Source organism: Mesoplodon mirus, assembly GCF_964341445.2.
Source record: "Mesoplodon mirus genome assembly, chromosome: 5".
NCBI classification, from domain to species: Eukaryota; Metazoa; Chordata; class Mammalia; order Artiodactyla; family Ziphiidae; genus Mesoplodon; species Mesoplodon mirus.
Window position 1 is genome coordinate 156,904,719 of NC_138980.1, and position 23,246 is coordinate 156,927,964.

Consider the following 23,246-nt stretch of genomic DNA (forward strand, 5'->3'; position numbering starts at 1 on the left):
AAGCATGCATTTCTGTGAAGACTCATCCTTCTTAAAAATTTGTGCGAATCTACTCTAAATTAGCTTCATGGTTGGTTTTGTTTTAAAAGGTTTGTATCCCAAAATAGTTAAGTGACATTCCTACACGATGTCACCCTGTGACTGAGAAGCAGGCACCTGGTTCATACCCCAGTTTGAGAACAGCAGTACACTACAGATTTTACCCCTCCACCCAACTTACATCATTTGTATTATAAAAGATGAAAGATAAATATTGAATCATGCAATTTGTTCCAGGTAGGTTTGTATGGACACGAGGGACAGAGCAGTTGAAACTTACGTGAATAAAAGTTTTTATTTCTATATCATAATCCAATTCTAATCTTTCTTTTCCATTAATCAAATTTGAAAAAAATTTTATTTTAGCTGTATTAAATTTACAAAACCATTCTTCCACATTACATCAGAGCATTCCTCATGTTTTTATTCCAGTGTTCAGAAATTTAATGAATAAAATCACTTTACTGTGTCACTTTTAATTACCTCCTTCAAATACATATTTTCTAAAATCTGTCTAGGTCAAAAAAGGTTGATCCTGCAGTCATCTCTGCGGACTCTGCCAAACTATTCCAAGGTCAGTAGAAGCTGATGTTTTCAACGGTACAAAGTTACTGTTATGGAAACATGCTCATCCTTTTCCATTGAGCCAATCTGGGCAAAGTTCTTCCTTAAAATTCTTCTTCTGCCTGTTTGCTGCGGGACTGCTTGAGCTGCTGGAGCCACTCGATGGTTTCAGAAATAGTACGTTCTCCGTGCACCTTATTATCTCTGGTACGGATATTGACAGTGCTGCTGGTTTTCTCTTTCTCACCAACAACTAAACCAAAACCCACAAAGTTTTGTTAGGTGAAAGGACTCCTATTGAATATTGGAACAGAAATCCACCCTGTAGCTTCTGATTCATTAAAATGTACCAGTGACCAAATCTAGTCATTAAAAAACAAAACAAAAAACCCCAACTCACCACTTTGCAATGACTAGAACTGCTGTGTTTACCAAGTCACTTAATCCAGCCAATTTAATAAAAATTCACCATATGAAAAAATAGGAGGTGAAGGGGAGATTTTTAGACAAACCTTTCAAGTACTCTTTTTCAAACCAAAGTGTTTCTTTGTTACATCAACAAAACAAACATACAGTTTGAGATCAGGACTGGAAAGAACTACTGATGACCGCAGTTCTCTTAAGCCTAAGTCTCAGCATTTCAAGTTTCTCTAAAGGTTGGCAGGTTTTCTTTGGTGAGTCTCCTTTCTTACCTAGGATGAAGTTATACTGTGCTAACTGTGCATTTCTGATCTTCTTGTTTAATGTACAGCCCGGATCCAGATCAATGTCCACCATGAATTTAGCATCGTGGAATTGTTGCCGTACCTATTTAAATAGAGATAGAGGATTCTTCAGATCTAAAATCAGAATTATATTTTGATCTTAAATTATTTTATTTAACAAACAATTTGGATAATCATGCCAGCATTAAAAAGGAATGTTAATAGATATACTGAAGCATATATTATTGTGACTTAGAACTACAAAACTACATACTCTGCTCGAGAGATAAATTGTGAATTAAATTAAATAAACTAGCTTACATTTTCCATCTATCTAACAACCAATTACCACTAATAAGACAAAAAGATCTGAATGAACCATTTTTATTTCACTAACAGGTTGTTGTGCCTTAGTGATCATTAACCAATGAACCTCCTGGGATTTTATAAGTATGCAAATTTCAGAAGGGTTCTTGCTTAGTTTATTAGAGTGCCAGGATAAGACTACACTCTCAACTGTAACCTATTTTAAAGAATAAGCACCAGTGTCTCTCTTTTTTTTTTTTTAACATGAGTCCTCTGCACATGTGAGTTGAGCTATTCTGTAATTGGGGAGGAAGCCTGGTAATTTTAGGCTGTTTAACAACTGTGGTCTCTAGTCATTAAGTATCAATAGCAGTGCTCACCCTCCCCTCCACTCAATATAACCAAAATCCACCCCACATAATTCTAAACGCTACTCCACCCCCAGATGGAAAGGAGAAAGTCAGTACTATCTCCAGTTGAAAAGTGAGTTAACTAATACAGACTTTTTTCCTACTGTGTGAGCTTTCTTAATGCAAATACAATAAAGTAAAATCCATTAAACATGGAGCATAGCTGATTCTGATCATTTCTAACTAAAACTATCATGTGCAGTAATAGGAACACAGTATATCTTGAATGGTTTGCCTATCAGCTGTTTTAATGATCATTTATTTCTTAAAGACAGTTGAGACCCAAGTGCAATTTATTTTGATGACCTGAAAACATGGTGGTTTTGATGTTACAATGTTATTCATTGATATTTAGATTTTTGTCTGTTTTAACTAGCCAATTTATTACTTTGCCAGTTATGAAACAATGCTTTTTTTAAAAAAGCTTTTGATAATTTGAAATTCCTTAGTATGAAATTGTTGCTATAACAGAACAGATTGTTTTAGTCTTTAAGGTATGAAGTATGAATGGATATTTGTACATTTGTTAGTAAGGTAGCTTTTTGGTAGGTAAGGCAAACATTTCTCTGTCATGCCATTAACCTGGAAAAAAGTTTCAAATTAAAGAAATGTGCATTTGAAACAAAGCAAAATTACTGAGTCAAAGAGCCGTTTAAACTGCACTATGCATTTGAATTTACATGTCATACTGAGGTATTTGCTATTTACTAATGTTAAAAACTAAAAAATACAAGTATGTACAAAACATTCTCTAAATTAAGTCTGCTAAGCATGGAACCACATAAAAAAGCATTAAAGAGGTAATATGATCTACTGAGGCTTACCATAGACTGAAAATAGAAACATTTCTCTATATCGCAAGCAGCTTGCTTTACCAAGAATACATGTAGTTTATGAGATTGAAAAGCTGAAGGACAGCTCTTAAATTTAAAGTAAGTCATACTTAAGGATTACCTTTTGGGCATATTCATCACATGTTGGTCCCACTGGAACTACCATTACCTGGCGAGGAGACAGCCAGAAGGGCCTTTAGAAGAAATTAAAAACATTTAATGTGGATTTGTGCACTTTCCTCAACAAGGATGGTACATTTCTTAGTTCACTCTTAAGTACCATTTCCTGAAACATGCAAGGGCCACTCTAAAAAACTTGGCTTTTTTTCAATATCCGAAAAGAACTAAAGGGAGATTCAGGAGCAGAAAACTAACCCTAAATCAGGAAAATCTGTAACTAAGATTTGTCTCGCTAAGCAGATATAGCAAAGCAAACAGAGGGCAGGGACTACACCCCACAAATCAACACATCAGGTAACAGAACACCATATGCCTGCTGCCAGAGGGCTTAACAAAGGTTAAGAAACACTTAGTGATTCAAGTTATTTTACTCAAAAAGTTATTTTGTTCAAGGGTTATTTTATTACTTTTTCTTCACTGGGGGACAAAGACTGTACCTTCAGTTTATTCAAGACCCATTTTGCAGGATTCAACAAATTGGAACCGATAATAACTGGTGATGGTACTTGGTAAAAATGAGTGTGTTTTCACTACTTATTAAAAGGTGACCCCATCCTCAATTCTACCTTTTAGGTATTTCAGGTGTCCAACCCCTCCCCATGCTGCAGACATCAGGCCAGTGTTTCTCTTGGTCACTCCTCTATGTTCAAGTTGTTTGTTACATTAGGGAAAAGGCTGGAGTAGGCACTAAATTCTACTCAAACTGTGGGCTTTCCCCCACCTACTTCAGGTTTCGTAGAGCAGTTATCTGAGGATCCCCCTATTCTCTAGACTGTGCATAGAGAATACTGCCCACATTTGATCTGATTTCATGAAATATAACTAAAAGATTAGCTTATTTCATTTAAAGTATGACACCGCCACCCCACCCCATGTCTGAACTAACCAAATTGCAAATGAAACTGAGATGACTGCAGTGTAGTCTGTCAGGCTCTACAACATGGGTTTTATAACCATGTGCTATTTTCAACTGCCTTTATAAAATGTGGGCCCAGATAAAGCTGCTTAGAAAATAAAATGCAAGTCATGTGCTTATATCTTGCCAGTAGAAACATAAGCTTCTAGAAATAGGACACAAAAATGTTGATCAGTTTGGAGTCTGTACTTACAATCAAAAAAAAAAAAAAAAACCTTGGCTTCTAAAGAGTCTAAAATACTTGTTTATTATTATCAGCAACACTGAACAAAGTATTGCTAAAAGCCTACTCGTTTACTCAGACAAAAACATCAAAGTTTTATAAATGCCCAGAGTTACTTGAAAAGCAATCAAAACAATAAGCTTCTTACTGAATAATAATTCCTAGTTAGAAAGCATTTGTATAATATTCAAACAAATCAAGTGCTAAAATAAAAATAATTACTCATAACAAACATTCGTAGAGCTAAAAAGTTTGGGTTTAGATTGTGATTCCTTACTTTTTAGTGAATATTTATCATTAATTAGAAGTGACCAACTAGAATCATTCTTCCTTTCCATCATATAACTAAATTGGACAGCAGATGTTTCTGACATTTACATGTGACATTTACATGGTCCAGACCAAAACAGAAGGAAACAATGACAAAAATTACCATTTGCCCCCATAGTTTTCAGTGAGGATAGCAATCATTCTTTCCAATGACCCCAAGATGGCTCTATGGACAATCACTGGCCTTTTTTTATCATCACCATCATGGCTAGAAAGAAAAGATTTGTTTTGCTTTATTATATAAATATATTCCTTTTTATGTCCTTGAAGAAGAATATTCAGAGCAGACACTAGAAACTCACCTTACAAAAGTAAGATTAAATCTAATGGGCAACTGAAAATCCAACTGGATTGTTGCGCACTGGTGGTACCGACCAATGGCATCTTTAATCTGTATGTCAATCTAAGAAGCAAAGATTCGGTTGTATTAGGGTTGAATTTTTTTTAACTTATTTTAAAGTAATCTCTTCTTCACCCAAAAATGAAAAACATATTACTCTCAAATAGACTTTGGTACTGACCTTTGGACCATAGAAAGCTCCATCTCCAGGATTTAATTCCCACTTTTCACCAAACTCATTCAGACTGTTTTCAAGTTGCTAAGGATAAAGCAAAATGATTTTAACTTTTTGTTCAAATGCAACTTCTTCCAGCCTAATTTGAGACTAAAAAATACTACAACTACTTTCATGTGTCACTATTCTTTGTTTTACCATTTTGTCCACCTAGACATACTCATACACAAACCCCTTTAAAGGTTACAGCTTGATGACTGAAAGAACATTCAACCATTTCTAAAATACAAAATCATAGAGAAAAAGAACTAGCTTATACAAGCCTAGAAACCATTTCCAATTTTCTTTTGCTTTTATCCATTTAAAGAGGCTTTGCTTTCTCACATTATGGCGCAAGCCAATTTCAGTCAAATAATATTGAAGCATGCTGAAAATCACCACTTACTTTCTCAGCTTGATTCCATACTTCAATCTCTCCAAGGAATTTTTCCGGGCGAGTAGACAGGTTCAGTTTAAAAGAAAACCCAAATACGCTATATACTGTACGCAGAAAATCCAAACAACCTTTTATTTCATCCTCAATCTTTAAATAAATAATAAAAAAAAAAAACAGGGACACAGTGGTCATTAATTTTCCTCAAGTTTTGTGACACTTCTTTTCCAAGTGTTTCACCCCAGAGTCTCATACCTGCTCTATGGCACAGAATATGTGAGCGTCATCCTGCTGGAACCTTCGTACCCGAGTGAGTCCTGTGAGCGCTCCCGACAGTTCATTCCTATGAAGCACCCCAAAATCAGCTATTCGCAGAGGCAACTCTCGCCAGGATCTTGGCCGATGATCAAACATAAGGCTAAAGAAAACAGAAAAGTAAAATCCACTGATATTTAATTTCACAAGAATAAAACTGCTTCTCTAATACTGTAAGGAAGGCTGTAAAAAAGCTACTGGTTCTAGTTGTTCACACAAACAACACTTTTCAAAGTCTGGGCTTCATACAACAGTGTAAGCACTTGCATGAATAAAGTAGCAAATAAATTTTAATACAACCATCTATAACTAAGAGAAAATAAAAAATGTATTCCCATAAGTCTTGTGCTCAATCTCTATTAATTTGAGGACTGCCTTTAAGGTTCATATTTTAAAGAAAATCTTATCTATATACAAATCATTTATATCAGCAGAAACTAAAGTCTGTACTTTCTTGTTGCTCTCAAAAGTGCTTCAGTTCCCTCTTAGTCTGAAAGTGCTTCAGAAACTTTGAAGAATCTGGGAAAACTAAGAATGAACTTGACCTTGGTTCCCTGACGTACAAGCTAGTCCCCTAGTGGAGACTCCTCTGTCTCGGCCCTCTGCCCTCGAGGTCTTGCTACTGGGAGCAGTGCTAGGAGCGATGACTCAGCTACCTACAGCCACAGCGCTCCCTAGTCTGCCGCCACGCTGCTCTTCACCCAACTTCCAAGGATAGAAAAGTGAGCGGCCTCAAGGCAAGGAAGATTTTCCAAGGAGGTCAATTCATCAGCAGTAGATTTTGTTACATGTTTCTTTAAAAAAAAAAAAAAAAAAAAATCTGCTGTGCCCCACATTCAGTTGGCCCTGTTCTGTATTCTGCCTATTCACTTCTGCTACCCCAGTTCCATTCTTGACTATCTGTAGATCTGAGGATCTAGCTGGGCACAGAAGATGTTACAACACCACAATGATGGTGCATTTAAATACTCTTCTGATTACATAATTTGTTTTTCACAAAATACTTGCAAAGGAGGGAAAACAATCTGGGACTGATTGCAAGAAAATCTTTGATAGAAACTCAAAATTGCAGAATACCAGTGTCCCGGGCAGTTCATGGGTTTCAAAGCAAACAGCTCCTTCTCCACCTCAAAGGAGAACATGTTCTCACTGTAATGCTGCCAGTGGCCCGAGGTCATCCAGAGTCGGCTATTGTAGATGTTTGGGGTGACCACCTCCTGGAATCCTCGTTTCCTATATTCACTCTGTTAGCAAACAAATACAATGCCTGTGTAAGGAAGAGATGCTCATACTTCTGGTGGAAGTAAAAATTTCAAGAGCAATTTTATACTATCTAGTAAAGTTCAAGATGTACATCTTATAATCTAGAAGCTCCACCTGGAGGTATACACCAAAGAGGAAGCTCCTGCACATGCACATAAGGCGGCTACTGAAGCACAGTTGGTAATATGGGAGAATGGGAAATTACATCAGTGTCCCCCCAGTAAAGAAATGAACACTGTGGTAGTTATATGACAGACTAATACGAAACAACGGGAAACAAACTGGATCTGTACCTATCTAAAGTGAAAATCACAGTGCAGACTGATATACAATGAGACTTCATGTATGTAAGTTTGAAGCACACAAACAAACACTATAAATTAGGGTACATATTTATGAGATAGATGTAAAGTAACATGGACAAAAAGGATCCATCCACGCTAACTTCTAAACAGTAGTTTCTTCTAGGAAAGGAGGGAAATGGACCAGAAAGGGGTCTCAAAGGGGAGTTTTTTTTCCCCTTACTGTATACGTATTACTTTACCTCAATTAAAAAATCTGAAGCAAATATAGCCCAATGCAGTTATGTGTTAAATTAGGTGGTGAGTACAGAGATGTTGGCGGTATTATTCTCTATAAATTTATGCTTGAAACACTTCATAGTTTACAAAGAAAAAAAGCAATGTAAAGATTAACTTGCTTTTTCTAGGAAAATACAAATGAACGGTCAGAAAGCCACAGAGCTCCTGTGTAAAGGGTTACAGGCCCCACTTCAAGCTCACCAGCTTGTCTCATGCGTGCACACCCATGTATGTGGACAAGATCATGTATTAGAAGGAAAGAATTTTTTAAACATTTTATGAGACCTAATACGTCCATTTTCATTTATTATTTGAAATGTTTCTTCTCAAACAAAAGATTATCTTTCCCTTTGGCAGATCTTATTTAATAAAATCAACTTATGTCTTAAATCTACAGAAGAAAGTAATGAATATGGTTTACCCTGATGAATTCAATAAGTGTATTATAAATGTATGCTCCCTTTGGCAGGAAAAAGCAACTTCCAGGGCTGAGTTCATGGAAGAAATATAGTTCTTGGTCCTGGGTAAAACAAAAGCAAAAGAAAGTTTATATATGTATATAATATCAATGTAAATTTCAGGGTTCTTGAGTTCAGAATATGGCCATGATGCTTCATATTTTGATTGGTGCCATGCCCAAATCAAGGAAAACATGTTGACATTTCTGGTGTTGCAGGTGCTTTACCACTTAGCACAAGTACATTCTCTGACATTCTCTGTTACATTCCTGAATCCAGTCAAGTTTACCAAAGAGTCACACGGAGCAAGGGTCTTAGTTCTCTTCTACTATGCATAGCAGGGGCTTCTCAGAGTCTTAATTCCTCAAAGCTCAAAGATCCTCCCTCCCCACCTTTTCTTCTTTCTCTTTTTTTTTAAGTAAGAACAGCAGGAAGGAGACTGAGTAAAAGACACTGATAATGAAATAGAAGATGGAGAAGAAGTTGGCAACTTTGGGTCATGGTGAAAGAGGCACACCCTCCTACCTTCTTGCCCACCAAATGCCCAAGTCCTCAGGGAGGGACCCCACCAACTGTTGCCGGCCTCCTTCCTGCTGGATCTTACTTCAGGCAGTCAGCAGCACAGGACAGTGGATGCTGCCTCCTGCTCAAACTTCACAACCTAACAGCCGTGACCTGACGCCCAGCACACAGTAAACACTCTTCTAGAAGGGAGTATTTTTACCAAACCTAACTGCCAGCTTAGAAAACAGTCAGGGGTAGAAGAATAAAGAAAAGGACACCACAGAATCCATCAATGACTTGCTGTGTCATCTTGGGCAACAAGCAGATGAATCTTCCTGGGACTTAAGTTTCCACAATTTTTTTTTTTTTTTTTTTTTTTGTGGTACACGGGCCTCTCACTGTCGTGGCCTCTCCCGTTGCGGAGCACAGGCTCCGGACGCACAGGCCCAGTGGCCATGGCTCACGGGCCCAGCCACTCTGCGGCATGTGGGATCTTCCCAGACCGGGGCACGAACCCGTGTCCCCTGCATCAGCAGGCGGACTCTCAACCACTGCACCACCAGGGAAGCCCTCCACATCTTTAAAATAAGTCAGTGAGACCAGGGGATTTCTAAAGCATCTCCCAGCTCTATGAAATGCTGCTATGCTGCTATACTTTTTTTAAAGAAAAATGTAGGTCATCAGCATTTGTTCTCAATAAAAGGAGTAGTCAAAATGAACTTCTGTGCAGTACTGAACACACTCTAGAAAGATAATGTGGACAATGAATAAGTAATTTACAGCTTTCACAGGACAGTACAATAATTACTGAAAGCTACACCATCTCTGCAGAAGTAAATTCCTGGTATGTAATACAATTTCAATTCAAGTGAAAATAAAGAAAACGCAGTCTACACACATCTTTATTCTCTTTGAACATACCCTTCCAATTTTCCTATGATCTCGGTTTTTAGCCTCCTCTTGGAACTTCTCCCATTCTTTCAACATTTTAGGATCTGGGAATGAAATGCCATAAATTCTCTGCAGAGTCTCCATATCTGCCTTGCCTTCCCAGTAGGTGGAGGAATTCTGAAAAGAAGGAATAACCATGAGATAATATTCAAATTTTTTTGAAAAATAAATTTGTTTATTTATTTTGGCTGCATTGGGTCTTCGTTGCTGCACGCAGGCTTTCTCTAGTTGTGGCGAGCGGGGGCTACTCTTCCTTGCACCGCATGGGCTTCTCATTGCGGTGGCTTCTCTTGTTGTGGAGCATGGGGGCTGTAGACTACAGGCTCAGTAGTTGTGGAGCACAGGCTTAGTTGCTCCGCGGCATGTGGGATCTTGCCGGACCAGGGCTCAAACCCGTGTCCCCTCATTGGCAGGCAGATTCTTAACCACTGTGCCACCAGGGAAGTCCCCAAATTTTTTAATATCTCATTTATTTTAAGAGTTTGATGTTTTCTCTCTCAGTCACATCATGAGTCAAATTCATATATAGTCCTTATGACAAGAAAAATGGCACAGAAAGTGCACATGTAGTAAGCATCTCAGTTGCTGAGGCCTCGCTAGGGTGGTTGTACTCATTCCACAGCACAAAGCTGGCTGCTTAATGACCTTAAAATTGCCCTGCCCTCAAGACCCACTCACACCACAACTCCACGAACAAGACTGACTGCAGGGGCATCTCCCACAAGATGATTCAGCAAAAATGGAAAACCAACCAACTAGCCAAAAAAAAAAAAAAAATCTGACTGGCAGGATTAGTTTGGTTAAAAAAGAACAACTTGGGTAATTACTACCTTAGACATACAAAAGGCAAGAGCACACACTCCTACAGTGAGTCTCAGAGCTTTTAGAGCCACGATGGCCCATGACTGTGATTTTGTAAATCCTTTCAAATCTCCATCCCCGTGTGCTCTGGTGATGAGTGGTGAGTCACTCAGTCAGTGCTTGAGAGAATTTCAGTTAAAATAAAGGCTAGTGACATGTAGTGCCCACAGTCAGTAGACAGTACGAGAAAAAAATCCACACTTAAATATGCAAGAGAAAAATGGCTGAAAAGAGAAACGAATGCAAGTTTAAACATACATCTTTAGTATACAAATATGTTTATATAGTGCCTTCAAAGTTACATTGCTTACTTTGTGTATTTTCAAAGTCTTGATTTTGCCAGTGTGTCTGACATGAGGACCCCGGCAGAGATCTATCAAGGGGCCACACCTAGAGATAAATTAAAAGGAATTTTAACATAGACTTAAAATGACATATACACCAATGGTAGTTAATGACAACTGATATTCTCACCTATAGACTGTGGTAATTGGAGTATTCACTTTTTCATTCAATATCCTGCATTTGAACTTGTTGTACTGAAAATAGGAAAAATTATTTTTTAAATAACCATCCTTTAATTTTTACTTCTAAATACTATAGCTAAAATACAATTCAAAGTACATCTAAGCACCGTATGAATATAAGTATGTATTTCATGTTTTAAAAACATTGTTAAATTTTTCTAAAGAACTTAGTACACTAAGCCCCAATGTACTTTATTTTTTTAAATTAATTTTTATTGGAGTAGTTGCTTTACAATGTTGTCTTAGTTTCTGCTATACAGCAAAGTGAATCAGCTATACATATACGTATATTCTCTCTTTTTTGGATTTCCTTCCCATTTAGGTCACCACAGAGCATTGCGTAGAGCCCAATGTACTTTACCTAACATTAATGAGTGAAATAAAAGTGGAGGCCATGTTACAGTTCAATTTACCTTAAACATTTCCAGTAAAGTTTCCTTCTTAACTTCTAATCTTTCAAAAGCTTGTTTTTCTTTAATGATTTTCTTACATAAAGCCTCCAAAGAAGAGAAATCGTTGCTGGACACACCCCTGAAGGAGAAAATATAATTAATCTCTTTCCATTCCATTCCACTCACACTGCAGCTTGGGGAAACATTTCTTTAGAATACTTCAAGGGTTTTAATATAAAAAATTAGACCCCTGCATCATTTATTAAGAATTTTAAACTAGACATTTTTTATAAACTATTTTCATAATTTCAGTGGCTTTGACCTTCGTCGTCATGAAGACCATTCCAACTAGTGAACACTCCTCTAACTTTATAACCGGGTTTAAAGAACAGGAGAGGTCCAAGCTTCATTTTATTTCCCGGCATAGCTTAGGGTTCCACCTCCACTGATCTAGAAGAGAACTCTCTACTACTTCGTGAGTTACTACAACACTTTAAGTTTTATTAGTGGGAGTACTTGGTGACTATGAAGCAGTAAGTTTTATATCATTCCTCCTTAACTGAGAACTCTTTAAAAATAATGTATGGACCCACAGTAATTCAGATTTTATTTTTCTTTATCCAGTTACATAACTTACCCTTCTTCAAGGTACATGTCGTAATAGAATCCATTTTCTATTGGTGGACCGTAACACAAACACCCACCATAGACTCTTTCCATGGCTTCACCCATTATGTGAGCACTCGAGTGCCAATATACCTGAAAATCAAAGAAAAATGGGATGGTTTGAGTCTGGGCATACAAGCTGTAAATTAATTTGTTTGTTTTGAAAGATATATAAAGTTTATTATAAATAAACCCAAAACGTGAAAACCTAAATTTACAAATCTATAGACTGCAGTGTGATTCTATTCAGAGCCAAAATAATTTAAAATGATTCTAATTACTAAATTGTATTTGTACCTTAGAAATTATTTATCTGGTTTAGTTGTTTTCAAACTAATTAAAATACAAGTTTAGCATCATTAATTAAACGGGATGGATTCTGTTTCCTGAAAACAATAGGCACTCACAATGTGATTGTCTTATTAACTGCCATGGCCATGGGATCTTTTGAGTCAATCCCTGGAACTGACTCAAAATATCTGAGTTGGTGGTCTGGAACTGAGCCCGCAATATCTCTGAGGTATGCCTGTATATTATATATAGATGTACATTTATCTTTCTGAAGTAAAATGAAAAAGTGACAAAATTCAAAAAAGTCCCTAAGAATATAACTAGAAGATGCTGAAAATTCAGAACACTATTATTTGACCTCATTTAATGCTTCTTGTTTAAGCAGACATGGCAACTGTGATAAACAATAACAATTTCCAGTAGTTTATCTTTAAATTTCTCCAAAATTAGTAAAGGCTATGCTCTGGCCTTTACTTGGCTGTGGAACATCACTTAAGAATTATAGCTGCTTTTCTCTTATTGGCCCCAAACAAAACTAAGATGGTACAACTTGACCCTACAATACAATTATAAAACCAAGGACCAACATACGGGCCTTGAAATCAAAAGGTAGTACTTGGTTTTAAGGTGGTAATTCAGATGAGACAGAATATACCCAAAGCAATGTTTTTAAGATTAATTAGTAAGGTACCAAAATAAAAATTTTTTTAATTCTCATAAAAACTGTACACCTGAAACTAATAATGTGAGTCAAGTATACTTCAGTAAATAAATAATAAGTAAAATTAAATTCTCATAAAAAACTTAAGGACTCCAGAATACATTTGAAAACCACTGATTCACATACATAAGTAAACCACTGTCACTAAAAAAACGTATTTTACTTCTTAGATGGTATTCCATCATGGGGAAATAAGGAGAAAACTTTGCCATCAAATGCAGATTGATTTTTACAGTGCTTTCAGCAGATCTGCATTTTAAGGCAAGAAAAATACAGAAATCAATTGCCCAATAGAAGAGAACTTTAAATCATGCTTGAATTTGTTAAATATATGCATCTTGATTAAGTGTTGACTAATAATGCAGAAAACAATTTTTACTTGCTTAATCAATTTTTAATAAAATTCCCAGCACTTTTTCCCCACTGAAGTATCTAGAGTAAAAATAAAGTTGAATAAGTGCACTTCTTAATTTTATAAGACAAGCACTTTTACTATGTTTCCTACATGAAAGACAAAATGAAGATTTCAAATATGACAATGAGACATCAATCAACTTTAGCCACCCGTTGGCTTTAGTAATAAGCTGGAAAATGTGAACTGAATAAAAACTTACTGCTTGGGCTTCCTCGTCCTCAAACTTGAGAAGCTCCAAGGTACAATCTTCCTCCAGAGGACGGTCTAGGTCCCAGACGACTTCATTCACTTTAGCAATAACAGTGTTGTCAGCCAGGCCTTGACTTTTTAAAAAACATACACACATGTATAAAAACACAAGACTCTAAAAAAGAATTTTCTGCAGCACAACAGTTAATTTGAGAACAAGAACAGGAAAATAAACATTATATACAGGCATATCTCTCTTTTTTTTGCACTGTGGAGATACTGCATTTTTGTGTGTGTGTGTGGCAACCCTGCATCAAGCAAGCCTATTGGCATCATTTTTCCAACAGCATTTGCTCACTTTGTGTCTCTGTGTCACATTTTGTTAATTCTCACAATATTTCCAACTTTTTCATTATTATTATATGTACTTGTTATAGCAATCTGTGATCAGTGATATTTGATGTTAGTACGATGACTCACCGAAGGCTCAGATGATAGTTAGCATTTTTTAGTAATAAAGTATTTTTAAATTACGACATACTTTTTTTTAACAAACAACTGCACACTTAATAGACTGCAATACAGTGTAAACAACTTTTATATACACTGTGAAACCAAAAAATTTGTGTGACTTGCTTTACTGTGATACTCGCTTTATTGTGGTGTCTGGAACTGAGCCGGCAACATCTCTGAGGTATGCCTGTATATTATATATAGATGTACATTTACCTTTCTGAAATAAAATGAAAAAGTGACAAAATTCAAAAAAGTCCCTAAGAATATAACTAGAAGATGCTGAAAATTCAGAACACTATTATTTGACCTCATTTAATGCTTCTTGTTTAAGCAGACATGGCAACTGTGATAAACAATAACAATTTCCAGTAGTTTATCTTTAAATTTCTCCAAAAGTAGTTTTCCATAAAGCCAAGCTATTTAGATTCCAAAGGAAAAAAAAGGGGGGGTGGAGGTGCTTCTAAATAACCTCTCTGCTTTTATCCTGCTTGAAATCTATAACAGATCTTTCCTCTGAGAAGCAATGCTAATCTCATAATTCTGCAAATGCCTAAGATGATATTAGTTATAACAAATATACAGGTGAAGTGAAATACTATTTAATGAAACATTTTATAATATGGATAAAAATGTCATCTAAATGTACAGTACACAGTACAAAAGAAAACTCTCTCCTCAAGTGATGAGATGTTAGACCCACCAAGTGTAGAAGTCGCAGGAGTTCTGAGGAGGGGAAAGCAGCACAGTTCAGAGTAGTCTGGACAGGCTTTAAAAAATAAAGTAATGAGGGGATGAAGCATCAAAAGATCTGGACAGGAAGAAAAGGAGAGGAGATGGCACTTCAAATGTTGAGAATGGGCATGGATGCAAGCAGAGATATGTTAGGAGAGGTCCAGGAAGCTAGGTGGCTCAAGCAGAATTGAGTAAGGTTAGTCAGATTATAGATGTGAATGTGCAGCTAGAGAAATGACAGTCTATAATAGTCTAGCAGTTTCCCACCTCAAATATTTTCAAACTAATATGTTATGACACTTACACCGCAATAAAAGTTTTAATTCAAAAAAAGAGAAAATTAGTTTTGCAATTGGCCACTTGATAAATTACAACATAATCTGAAGAACAATATTGTAGCATGTAGAGAAAAAGTTCTTGCACTAACAGGAGCCTGGATTTTAGTACTGACACAGCTACAATCTCATTGTGCAACAACGGAGGAATCTTTTAACCTCACCTGCGAAATTATCTCTCAAGTGAAAGGCTGAACTGATATTTAAAGGTCTATCTAGTTACTTATGATCTCACATGGAAACTTGTTTAACATTACAACTTTCTTACTTACTTCCTTTGGAGTAAGGCAGAAGTATGTTAGGTAGAAGTACTTGTCAAATTAACAGCAACATTCCATTCCTTTTGTAAGAAGGCCAGGGCATATACGAATACATAGCTCGTGGGCCTAACTCCCACCAGTTGCATAGTAGGCTTACCAAGAATCAGCTGTGATGGTTCCCAAATTTGTTTATGCACTTGTTATTTTATGTCTTAGGTTCAACAATATGAAATTGATGATAATCAACCACTTTTGACAATTCATATATGATTTCATTTGTTTCAGCTCAATATGTAATTATTATAAATAAATAGAAATATATAAGTAATACAACGAGGGAATTACAGTTTCTTGGTTTGAATTACATTCAAACCAAGTTGAATGTTTGGGAAGGCTTGATAAAGGGAAGTCACTAAAAAAATATTGTCAAGTCAGGTGTGGATGAAACAACTACATAAAAATCTGGAAGGATTCTGCACTCAGATGGCTTCCCAAGTGTGTTAAGATAATGTAAAAGTTTAATTAGCACTCCACCCCCCAAACTTTGGCCTTATATACATATTAGTGAATAAATGAATACATACATGTTTTAAGTTAAAATGTTTAAATGGCGGTTGGCAAACTTTTTCTGTAAAGAGCCATATAAATATTTTAGACTGAAGGCCATACATGGTTTCTGTTGCATAGTCTTAGTTGTCTTATTTTTTTCAAACCATTTAAAAACATAAGAACGATTCTTAGCTCTTGAGCTGTACAAAAACAGGCTAGGACCAGTTTGCCAACACTTGGTAGAAGATACATGTATCAATTTATGCCTTCCCAACTTTATCATTTTTTTGATAAACTTACCAACTATTCATCCCAATCATATTAGATTAGGAAAGCATTTACTCTATTACAAAGTATGCATCTAATTCTCAGTTACCTGAAATAACTTCTCCCCAGCCCGACAAAAGTTTTAACATTAGCTTTATAAAAACAGTACATTTTTTCATGTGTTAGTTTCATATATTTCATATATAGTTTCATAATATATTTCATATATTAGTTTCTTAACTTTCCCATTTTGAGATGAGCTACCTTCATTTTTAACTTTAAAACTGAGACTTTTTAGTCAAAATAAGTAAAGTACTCTCTACTTGGTTATGTGACATTTTATGATCAAAGTAGAAGAACTAATTATATAAAATCTTTTGTAAAATAAGACCAAAGTTGACTCTTTCAGATATTAACTTTGAATCTTGACTATAAAGCTGTACATTATTTTGATTTTTTAAAAATCCCAAATAAGGTAAATTAAACAATAAAAACATTGAACAGGAACATAAAAATATCATGAGGATAAAACTTGGCAAGATAAAACAAAAAAAAAGTTTAGTTACAAACAACAGAAGGTCAAGACAGGTATAGCTTATACCTAATTCCACAAGCAATTTGATATGGTGTAGTTTTCCAGGATTCTGCATCCAACTGTTTACCGTCAGGCAGGGTGACTTTAATTGGCTTGCTATCTTTTTCTGCTTTTTCTGCCAGAATGGAATCGTGTTCTGCTTTTAGTTTATTATACATCTCAAGACGTATGTTAATATATTCAGGCCAAGGATTCAACTGCAAGACAACAAATGAAGAAATAAATAATCAGTACACACTTGCTTTCCTTTTTAGAAAAGTGGAAGAAATAATAAAAACAAAGTTTACCTTATATGAAGTACTGCTTTTATTGTTTTTCCCTTACACAAAATTTCCTTCTCATTTCAATCATATTTTTTCTTGTCCTTCAATTTTTTAAATGGAAGAGCCTTAATATCTTTATAATTCCCTCCGACCACAGTCCTTCCCTTTCTTTAGTCATTTAGGTGCTCTTTGGGGGATTTTCATTAAATTGTCACAGGGGTCCATAATCCTCAATGAAGAAGCATCAATAAATTAACTAAAAGCTCAAAGCCTATCATTCTACAACCCTGCTCTGAATCCCTCAGGCCAAAGCACATTACATGGTCCCACATACTCAGACATCACTTCAGTCCTATCCACCCACATGACCCTCTGTATCTTACTACAGTTTATCTCCACATCCATTTGGCACTTCCTGATCAGAAGAACTTAGTGTCAAACTTAATTTATTCAACATTCATGGAGCAGATACTCTCTGTGCCTGGCTCTGTGGATGCAAGAGAAGAGTAAGACCTGCCCACTGCCCTTAGAAGGGGAACAAGACAAGTACACAAATGATGGGAGCATGGAGGAGGAAGAAAGGTCTTCGACATCTCACTGTACACTTTTGTTCCAGACAGATCATTTAAAACATATATAATCAACCACATGTCACATGCACAATTCTCTATTCAAAAAAGTCCTCTAATTATACCCTTTGTTTCCTATTTCCAGGCTAAATCTCAAGCTGTAACAGAACAGCATGTACTACTTGTATTGAAAGTACAAAAAGGAAATTAGGGAACATACGCATTTTCTTACTTACTTGCAAATTCTGAAATTCACAATCAACAATTCCCCACAATTACGGTGGGATATAATGGACAAAACACAACAGAAGCGGTCATGCAGGGCTCTCGCCAACACTTAGTGATTCTTGATCATCTACAAACTTACCCTAAATTAAGTGGAAGCACTATAAATTTAGCAATGCAACATTTATAAAAACAGCTCTTTAAAGTCAGTTTACTGTGCTATATAGCATACTTCTTTTTTTTTTTTTTTGCAGTACACGGGCCTCTCACTGCTGCAGCCTCTCCCGTTGCGGAGCACAGGCTCCGGATGCGCAGGCTCAGCAGCCATGGCTCACAGGCCCAGCCGCTCCGCGGCATGTGGGATCTTCCCGGACCGGGGCACGAACCCGTGTCCCCTGCATCAGCAGGTGGACTCTCAACCACTGCGCCACCAGGGAAGCCCTATAGCATACTTCTTAAAAGCCTATTCCTTTGTCTTGCATTCTGGTCGTTTTCTAAAGAGTCTCTAATAAAATGGTTACAATGACAAAAGCAAAAAGTCAAGCACGGTTCACAGCAGTTCAACTTCAAAAACTAAGTAGGAAGACAAGCTTAACTGCCTCCTAAAGCAAGACCCAGGAACCAGGTCAATTCTGGATGACTCTTGAAATGCCAGTTCCTTTTAGTGTGAGCCTGGTGAACTGAGAGCCTTTTCTCTACACTTGAGAGGCATCAAGGAGATTTGTCCTGGCTTAAAACCAAACTCCAGTGGCAGGTCCAGGTGGAAACAGTGCTAATGGGGTGAAGGAACAAGGCTTTCTTTAAGGTTTCTGTTGTGGTCAGTAAAAGCCCAAACACCAAGTCTCTTAACGTCTCATCGAATGAAATGGTCAGACAGCTAGCATTCAACCTGGCAACTAATTACCACAGTCCTCTTTTCACCAACGTTTGTTCTAATATCTAATCCCACAGATTATTTTACAATCATACTTCAGTTGTTTTCATATCTAATCCCACACATTATTTTATAATCATACTTCAGTTGTTTTCCTTTTTCAATAACAAGTAACTGCAAGTCTTTCTCCCCCTCTCAGAATTTCCTAATTCTTCTCCCTGATTTTTCCATCTAGTGCCATCTTATAAACCCCACAAAAACCATTAGAATCTCGCATAGGATGAGTCTGAGACAGCTCCCTGCCTCTGTCAATCTTCGATGACATAGCCCTGAAAACATTTACCTCTGCTCGACCTCCATCCCCAGAGCCTTCTTTGTTCTTCTTCTTGCCTCCTTCCTTTCGTTTCTCCTCACTGGCACCTACCTAAATAAGCAAAAAAGACATGAAGGCTTTACCTTTTTTTTTTTTTTTTTGCGGTCCGCGGGCCTCTCAGTGTTGTGGCCTCTCCCGTTGCGGAGCACAGGCTCCGGACGCGCAGGCTCAGCGGCCATGGCTCACGGGCCCAGCCGCTCCGCGGCATGTGGGATCTTCCCGGACTGGGGCACGAACCCGTGTCCCCTGCATCGGCAGGTGGACTCTCAACCACTGCGCCACCAGGGAAGCCCAGGTTTTACATTTTAATCTCATTTGACACCCACCCATGCTGCCTCCAGAAAAGTTTTGAGGATGTTATTTTAGCATCTATTTTTTTTAAGCGGAAATCTGATTTTGAAAGACTAGAAAATTTCACCACTGTCAAAGACAAGTTAACAACTTACAATAAAGACAAAAAAGTAAAAGAGTAGAAGAGTTACTTGATAATATTCAAGTCCTCAAATTTCATTCATTTTACCTGTTCACATGACTCTCACTTCAGGTTTAAATGGACATATACTAAATATATAGCTACAAGAAGCATGTAATTTATTCAGCAGTATTTTCAGAAAAAAAAAATCTAATGCAATATATATCCATCCATTCCACAAGTACTACCCAGAGCCTCTGTGCTCACAGTATTTTTTTTTAAACCCTGTAGAATAAGCAAACATAAGACCCAATCCCTACCATGTACAAACTTAATCTCTTTGGGGAAGGTAAGGTATACATACGTGAGAAACTCCTGGAGGAGAAAAGAACACAGCTGTAGTACTCTGATCAGATGTCAGATAAGCTAAGACACTAGTAGTAACTGTTAGGGCTTTAAAGGATGGAGAAGATTTCAACAGGCTGGATTTTGAGAATGGAGGAAATTTCATTCTAGGTGTACACAGAAACTTATTGTTGGAAATGTTAGAGAGAGAGAGACAGAGAGAGAGAAAATTACTAAACCTTTTAGGAAACACTGTCAGTTAAGACAGATGAGGGCTTAGACAGAAGCAAAACACTAAAAGTTACCATAAAGATGTGGACTTCAATTAGAATTCAATTCAATTCCAGGAAGTCATAGAAAGTTTTACAGTAAGTCCTGTGCAAAAAGGCAACCAATGGCAAGAACTGGTCTTACCCGTGGTTCTCAACCAGAAGCAATTCTGCCCCCAGCAGACACCTGGCAATGTCTGGAAACCTTTTCAGTTGTCACAACCGGAGCTGGGGAGTGGGGGGAAGGTGGGAGGGCGGTGTGGTGTGGTATGTACAACAGGCAGAGCGTGGGTAGAGGCTGGGGAGGTTGCTAACCATCCAACAACGCACAGGACAGATTCCCACAACAAAGAATTAGCCAGTCCGTGATGTCCAGAGTGTTGAGGTCGAGAAACACGGAACCACGTTATGGGATACTCCAAAGAGTATCTTCTCAGGAATAAATTACTTACTTCTTTGTAACTGCTCAGATAGAAACATCCTAATGCAAATTTTACTACATAAAGTTTTACAGTTTACAAAGTTCCTCCACAATCACATCTGATTCTCATAGAAACACTGTGAGATGACTATCATTATTATTCCCATTTTATAGATAAGATTAAATTTTAAAAAGTTAGATGATTTTTCTAGGTTCAGAAAACCTACAAGTGGCAGGAAAAAAAGATACCCACCCAGATGTTGAAAGTGGTCAGCTCTAAGGGGGGATGTGATCATCAGCAGTGAAGGAGTTTTGAGGGTAGAACTGGGGATGTGTGTCGGGGGGACTTTTGTTTCATATATTTTTTGATCTTTGAATTTTTTTAAAAAGTTTTATTAAGATATATTTCTGTACCATAAAATTCACCCACATAAAGCATATAATTCAATGGTTTTTAGTGCATAGACAGTTGCCCAACTATCACCAGGATCAATTTCATCACCCCAAAAGGAAACCATGTATCCATTAACAGTCACCCTGTCCTCTCCTCTCCCCAGCACTTGGCAACCACTAATCTTTCTGTCTCTACAGTTTTGCCTACTCTGGGCATTTCATATAAGCGGAATCATTCAATATTAGTTTTTTCTGACTGACTTCTTTCAGTTAGTATAATGATTTCAAGATCATCCATGTTACATGTATCAGTATTTCACTGCTTTTTATTGCCAAATAACATTCCATTATTTATCCATTTATCCCTTGTGGACATTCTGATTATTCTTTTCAATTTCATAAAACTTATGACTTGTATAATTTAAAAAACAAAACAAATTTTAAAAATATAACTCCAAATTTCATGTTGAGCTAACACTTCCCCCACTCAGGAATTCACGAATTAATGAACTTTGAAGGTTCATTTATAGTCAATAGATGAACAATGAACACACCTTAAGTCCATTCTAATCAAGTAAAGTACTAACCAACATGATTATAAGATTACCTGCATGCCTTCACCATACTATATGATTAATGTAACTAGTCAAATATATCAGGTGAAAAGAAGGGTAAAAAGGGACTTCCCTGGTGGCAGGGTGGTTAAGAATCCACCTGCCAATGCAGGAGACACAGGTTTGAGCCCTGGTCCAGGAAGATCCTACATGCTGCGGAGCAGCTAAGCCCGTGCGCCACAACTACTGAGCCCATGTGCCACAACTACTGAAGCCCGCGCGCCTAGAGCCAGTGCTCCACAACAAGAGAAGCCACCGCAATGAGAAGCCCGCACACCACAACAAAGAGTAGCCCCTGCTCGCCACACTAGAGAAAGCCTGCGCACAGCAATGAAGACCCAGTGCAACCAAAAATAAATAATTTTTTTTAAAAAGAGGGGAAAAATTAATTGCAAGTCTGCCTGTATAGCTTTAGAACAGAAAGAGAGGGAAATAATTCTATTTCTCTGATTAAATGTTTTTGGTTTTGATCATATGGATATTTGCTAAATGAACAGGAATAAAGGTAAAGAAGAAGAGAATTAACATCACGTTTTTTTGTCTTCTAAATACCTCTCCATTTTACAAATGAGAACGGCTCAAAAAGAGTAAGTAATTTCCCATTTGTACATCGCTAGTAAACAGTAGAGCCAGGGCGTTAAAATGGATCTCTCTGGAACCTTGAGGCCCATTTCACCTTTCCTATAACAAGTGAAATCACGATGGGCAACTGTTCTTTACTTCCAATGAAAACAAAACAAAAATGGGCGAGTTTACATATTATATGTCAACGTAAAAGCAATCTAAAATTTCAACCCAAAAGTTGGTACACAGAAGAGGATTGGGAAGATGTTCCTAAGCAAATTATGACACTAAAGGGAAAGTCCAGAGGTGAAATGAGCATTTATGAATGGGATAAGGCATGCCTCCACCACCACGCAGGGGAGTGTGTAACTTTTCTAGAGTTTGTCAGCTGGGGTCATCCGGTCTCCACCATTTACCATAAACCATCCAAAACTTGGGCAGATCTCGGTAACTTGGTTTTCCCTTCCTTAAACTGGGGCTTTTTACCCGTACGTCGTTTTAAAAATAAATGAGGCTCTGCAACATTCTTCCCGACTAAAGTGAGCCAGAGACCCTAGTCTAGGAGTCCGAAGCCCTAGATTCTAATTCTGTCGCGGCTTCTAATTAGTTGTATGGCTCTGAGCAAGACACTCAAGGTCTCAGTGTCTTCATCTACAAAAAGGGGATGGACCCAGAGACGATCTTAAGCCCCGCCCTGCTTTATCAATTTGAGATTCCTCTCCAAAGGGGGCCCTGACTTGTCCGGGAGCTCCATCGCCCCCCTCGGGTTCCTCCACCCCCTCCCTCCCCCGGTTGGGCAACACGGGTACCAGGAGAGCCCCAGCCCGGCCTCCAGGCTCCACTCAACCCACTCACCGACTTCTCGTCTCCCATTTTCCCTGAAGGGCTACTGGCCTTCTCCTCGGACACCGGAAAACCACTAAGAGAAAACTAAACCCCAAAACTTCGGTCAGGAGGAAAGGACAGAAGTCGCCAGGCAAAGGTGGGTTGGAACGCCCAGGAACACTGCGCTTGCGCCACGTAGTCCGGGAGGGACCTGCTGATGCAACAGGAAAGCGCCCAAACTCCGCCTCCTAACCTGAT

General features: G+C 37.6%; 1 protein-coding gene across 1 annotated transcript; it reads right to left on the reverse strand.

Moving 5' to 3' along the window:
- Positions 1-315: 315 nt before the first annotated feature.
- TARS1 (threonyl-tRNA synthetase 1) lies at positions 316-23,166 on the reverse strand. The gene is made up of 19 exons (XM_082621435.1): positions 23,019-23,166; positions 19,116-19,196; positions 16,848-17,038; positions 13,598-13,721; positions 11,943-12,064; positions 11,327-11,444; positions 10,861-10,925; positions 10,698-10,776; positions 9,496-9,642; positions 8,034-8,132; positions 6,846-7,012; positions 5,709-5,871; positions 5,466-5,603; positions 5,027-5,104; positions 4,808-4,908; positions 4,609-4,713; positions 2,978-3,050; positions 1,296-1,410; positions 316-856 (listed from the first exon to the last, which is right to left on the reverse strand). Exons 1-19 carry the CDS (start codon positions 23,034-23,036, stop codon positions 708-710), a joined length of 2,133 nt encoding a protein of 710 aa, XP_082477561.1. The 5' UTR covers positions 23,037-23,166; the 3' UTR covers positions 316-707.
- Between the last annotated feature and the right edge of the window lie 80 nt (positions 23,167-23,246).

Coding starts and splice junctions, on each gene's coding strand:
- TARS1 (XM_082621435.1), bottom strand. Junction 8,133..9,495: donor ATCATAGGAAAATTGGAAGG/GTATGTTCAAAG, acceptor TGTTTTACCCAG/GACCAAGAACTATATTTCTT. Junction 4,909..5,026: donor GAGCTTTCTATGGTCCAAAG/GTCAGTACCAAA, acceptor TTTGCTTCTTAG/ATTGACATACAGATTAAAGA.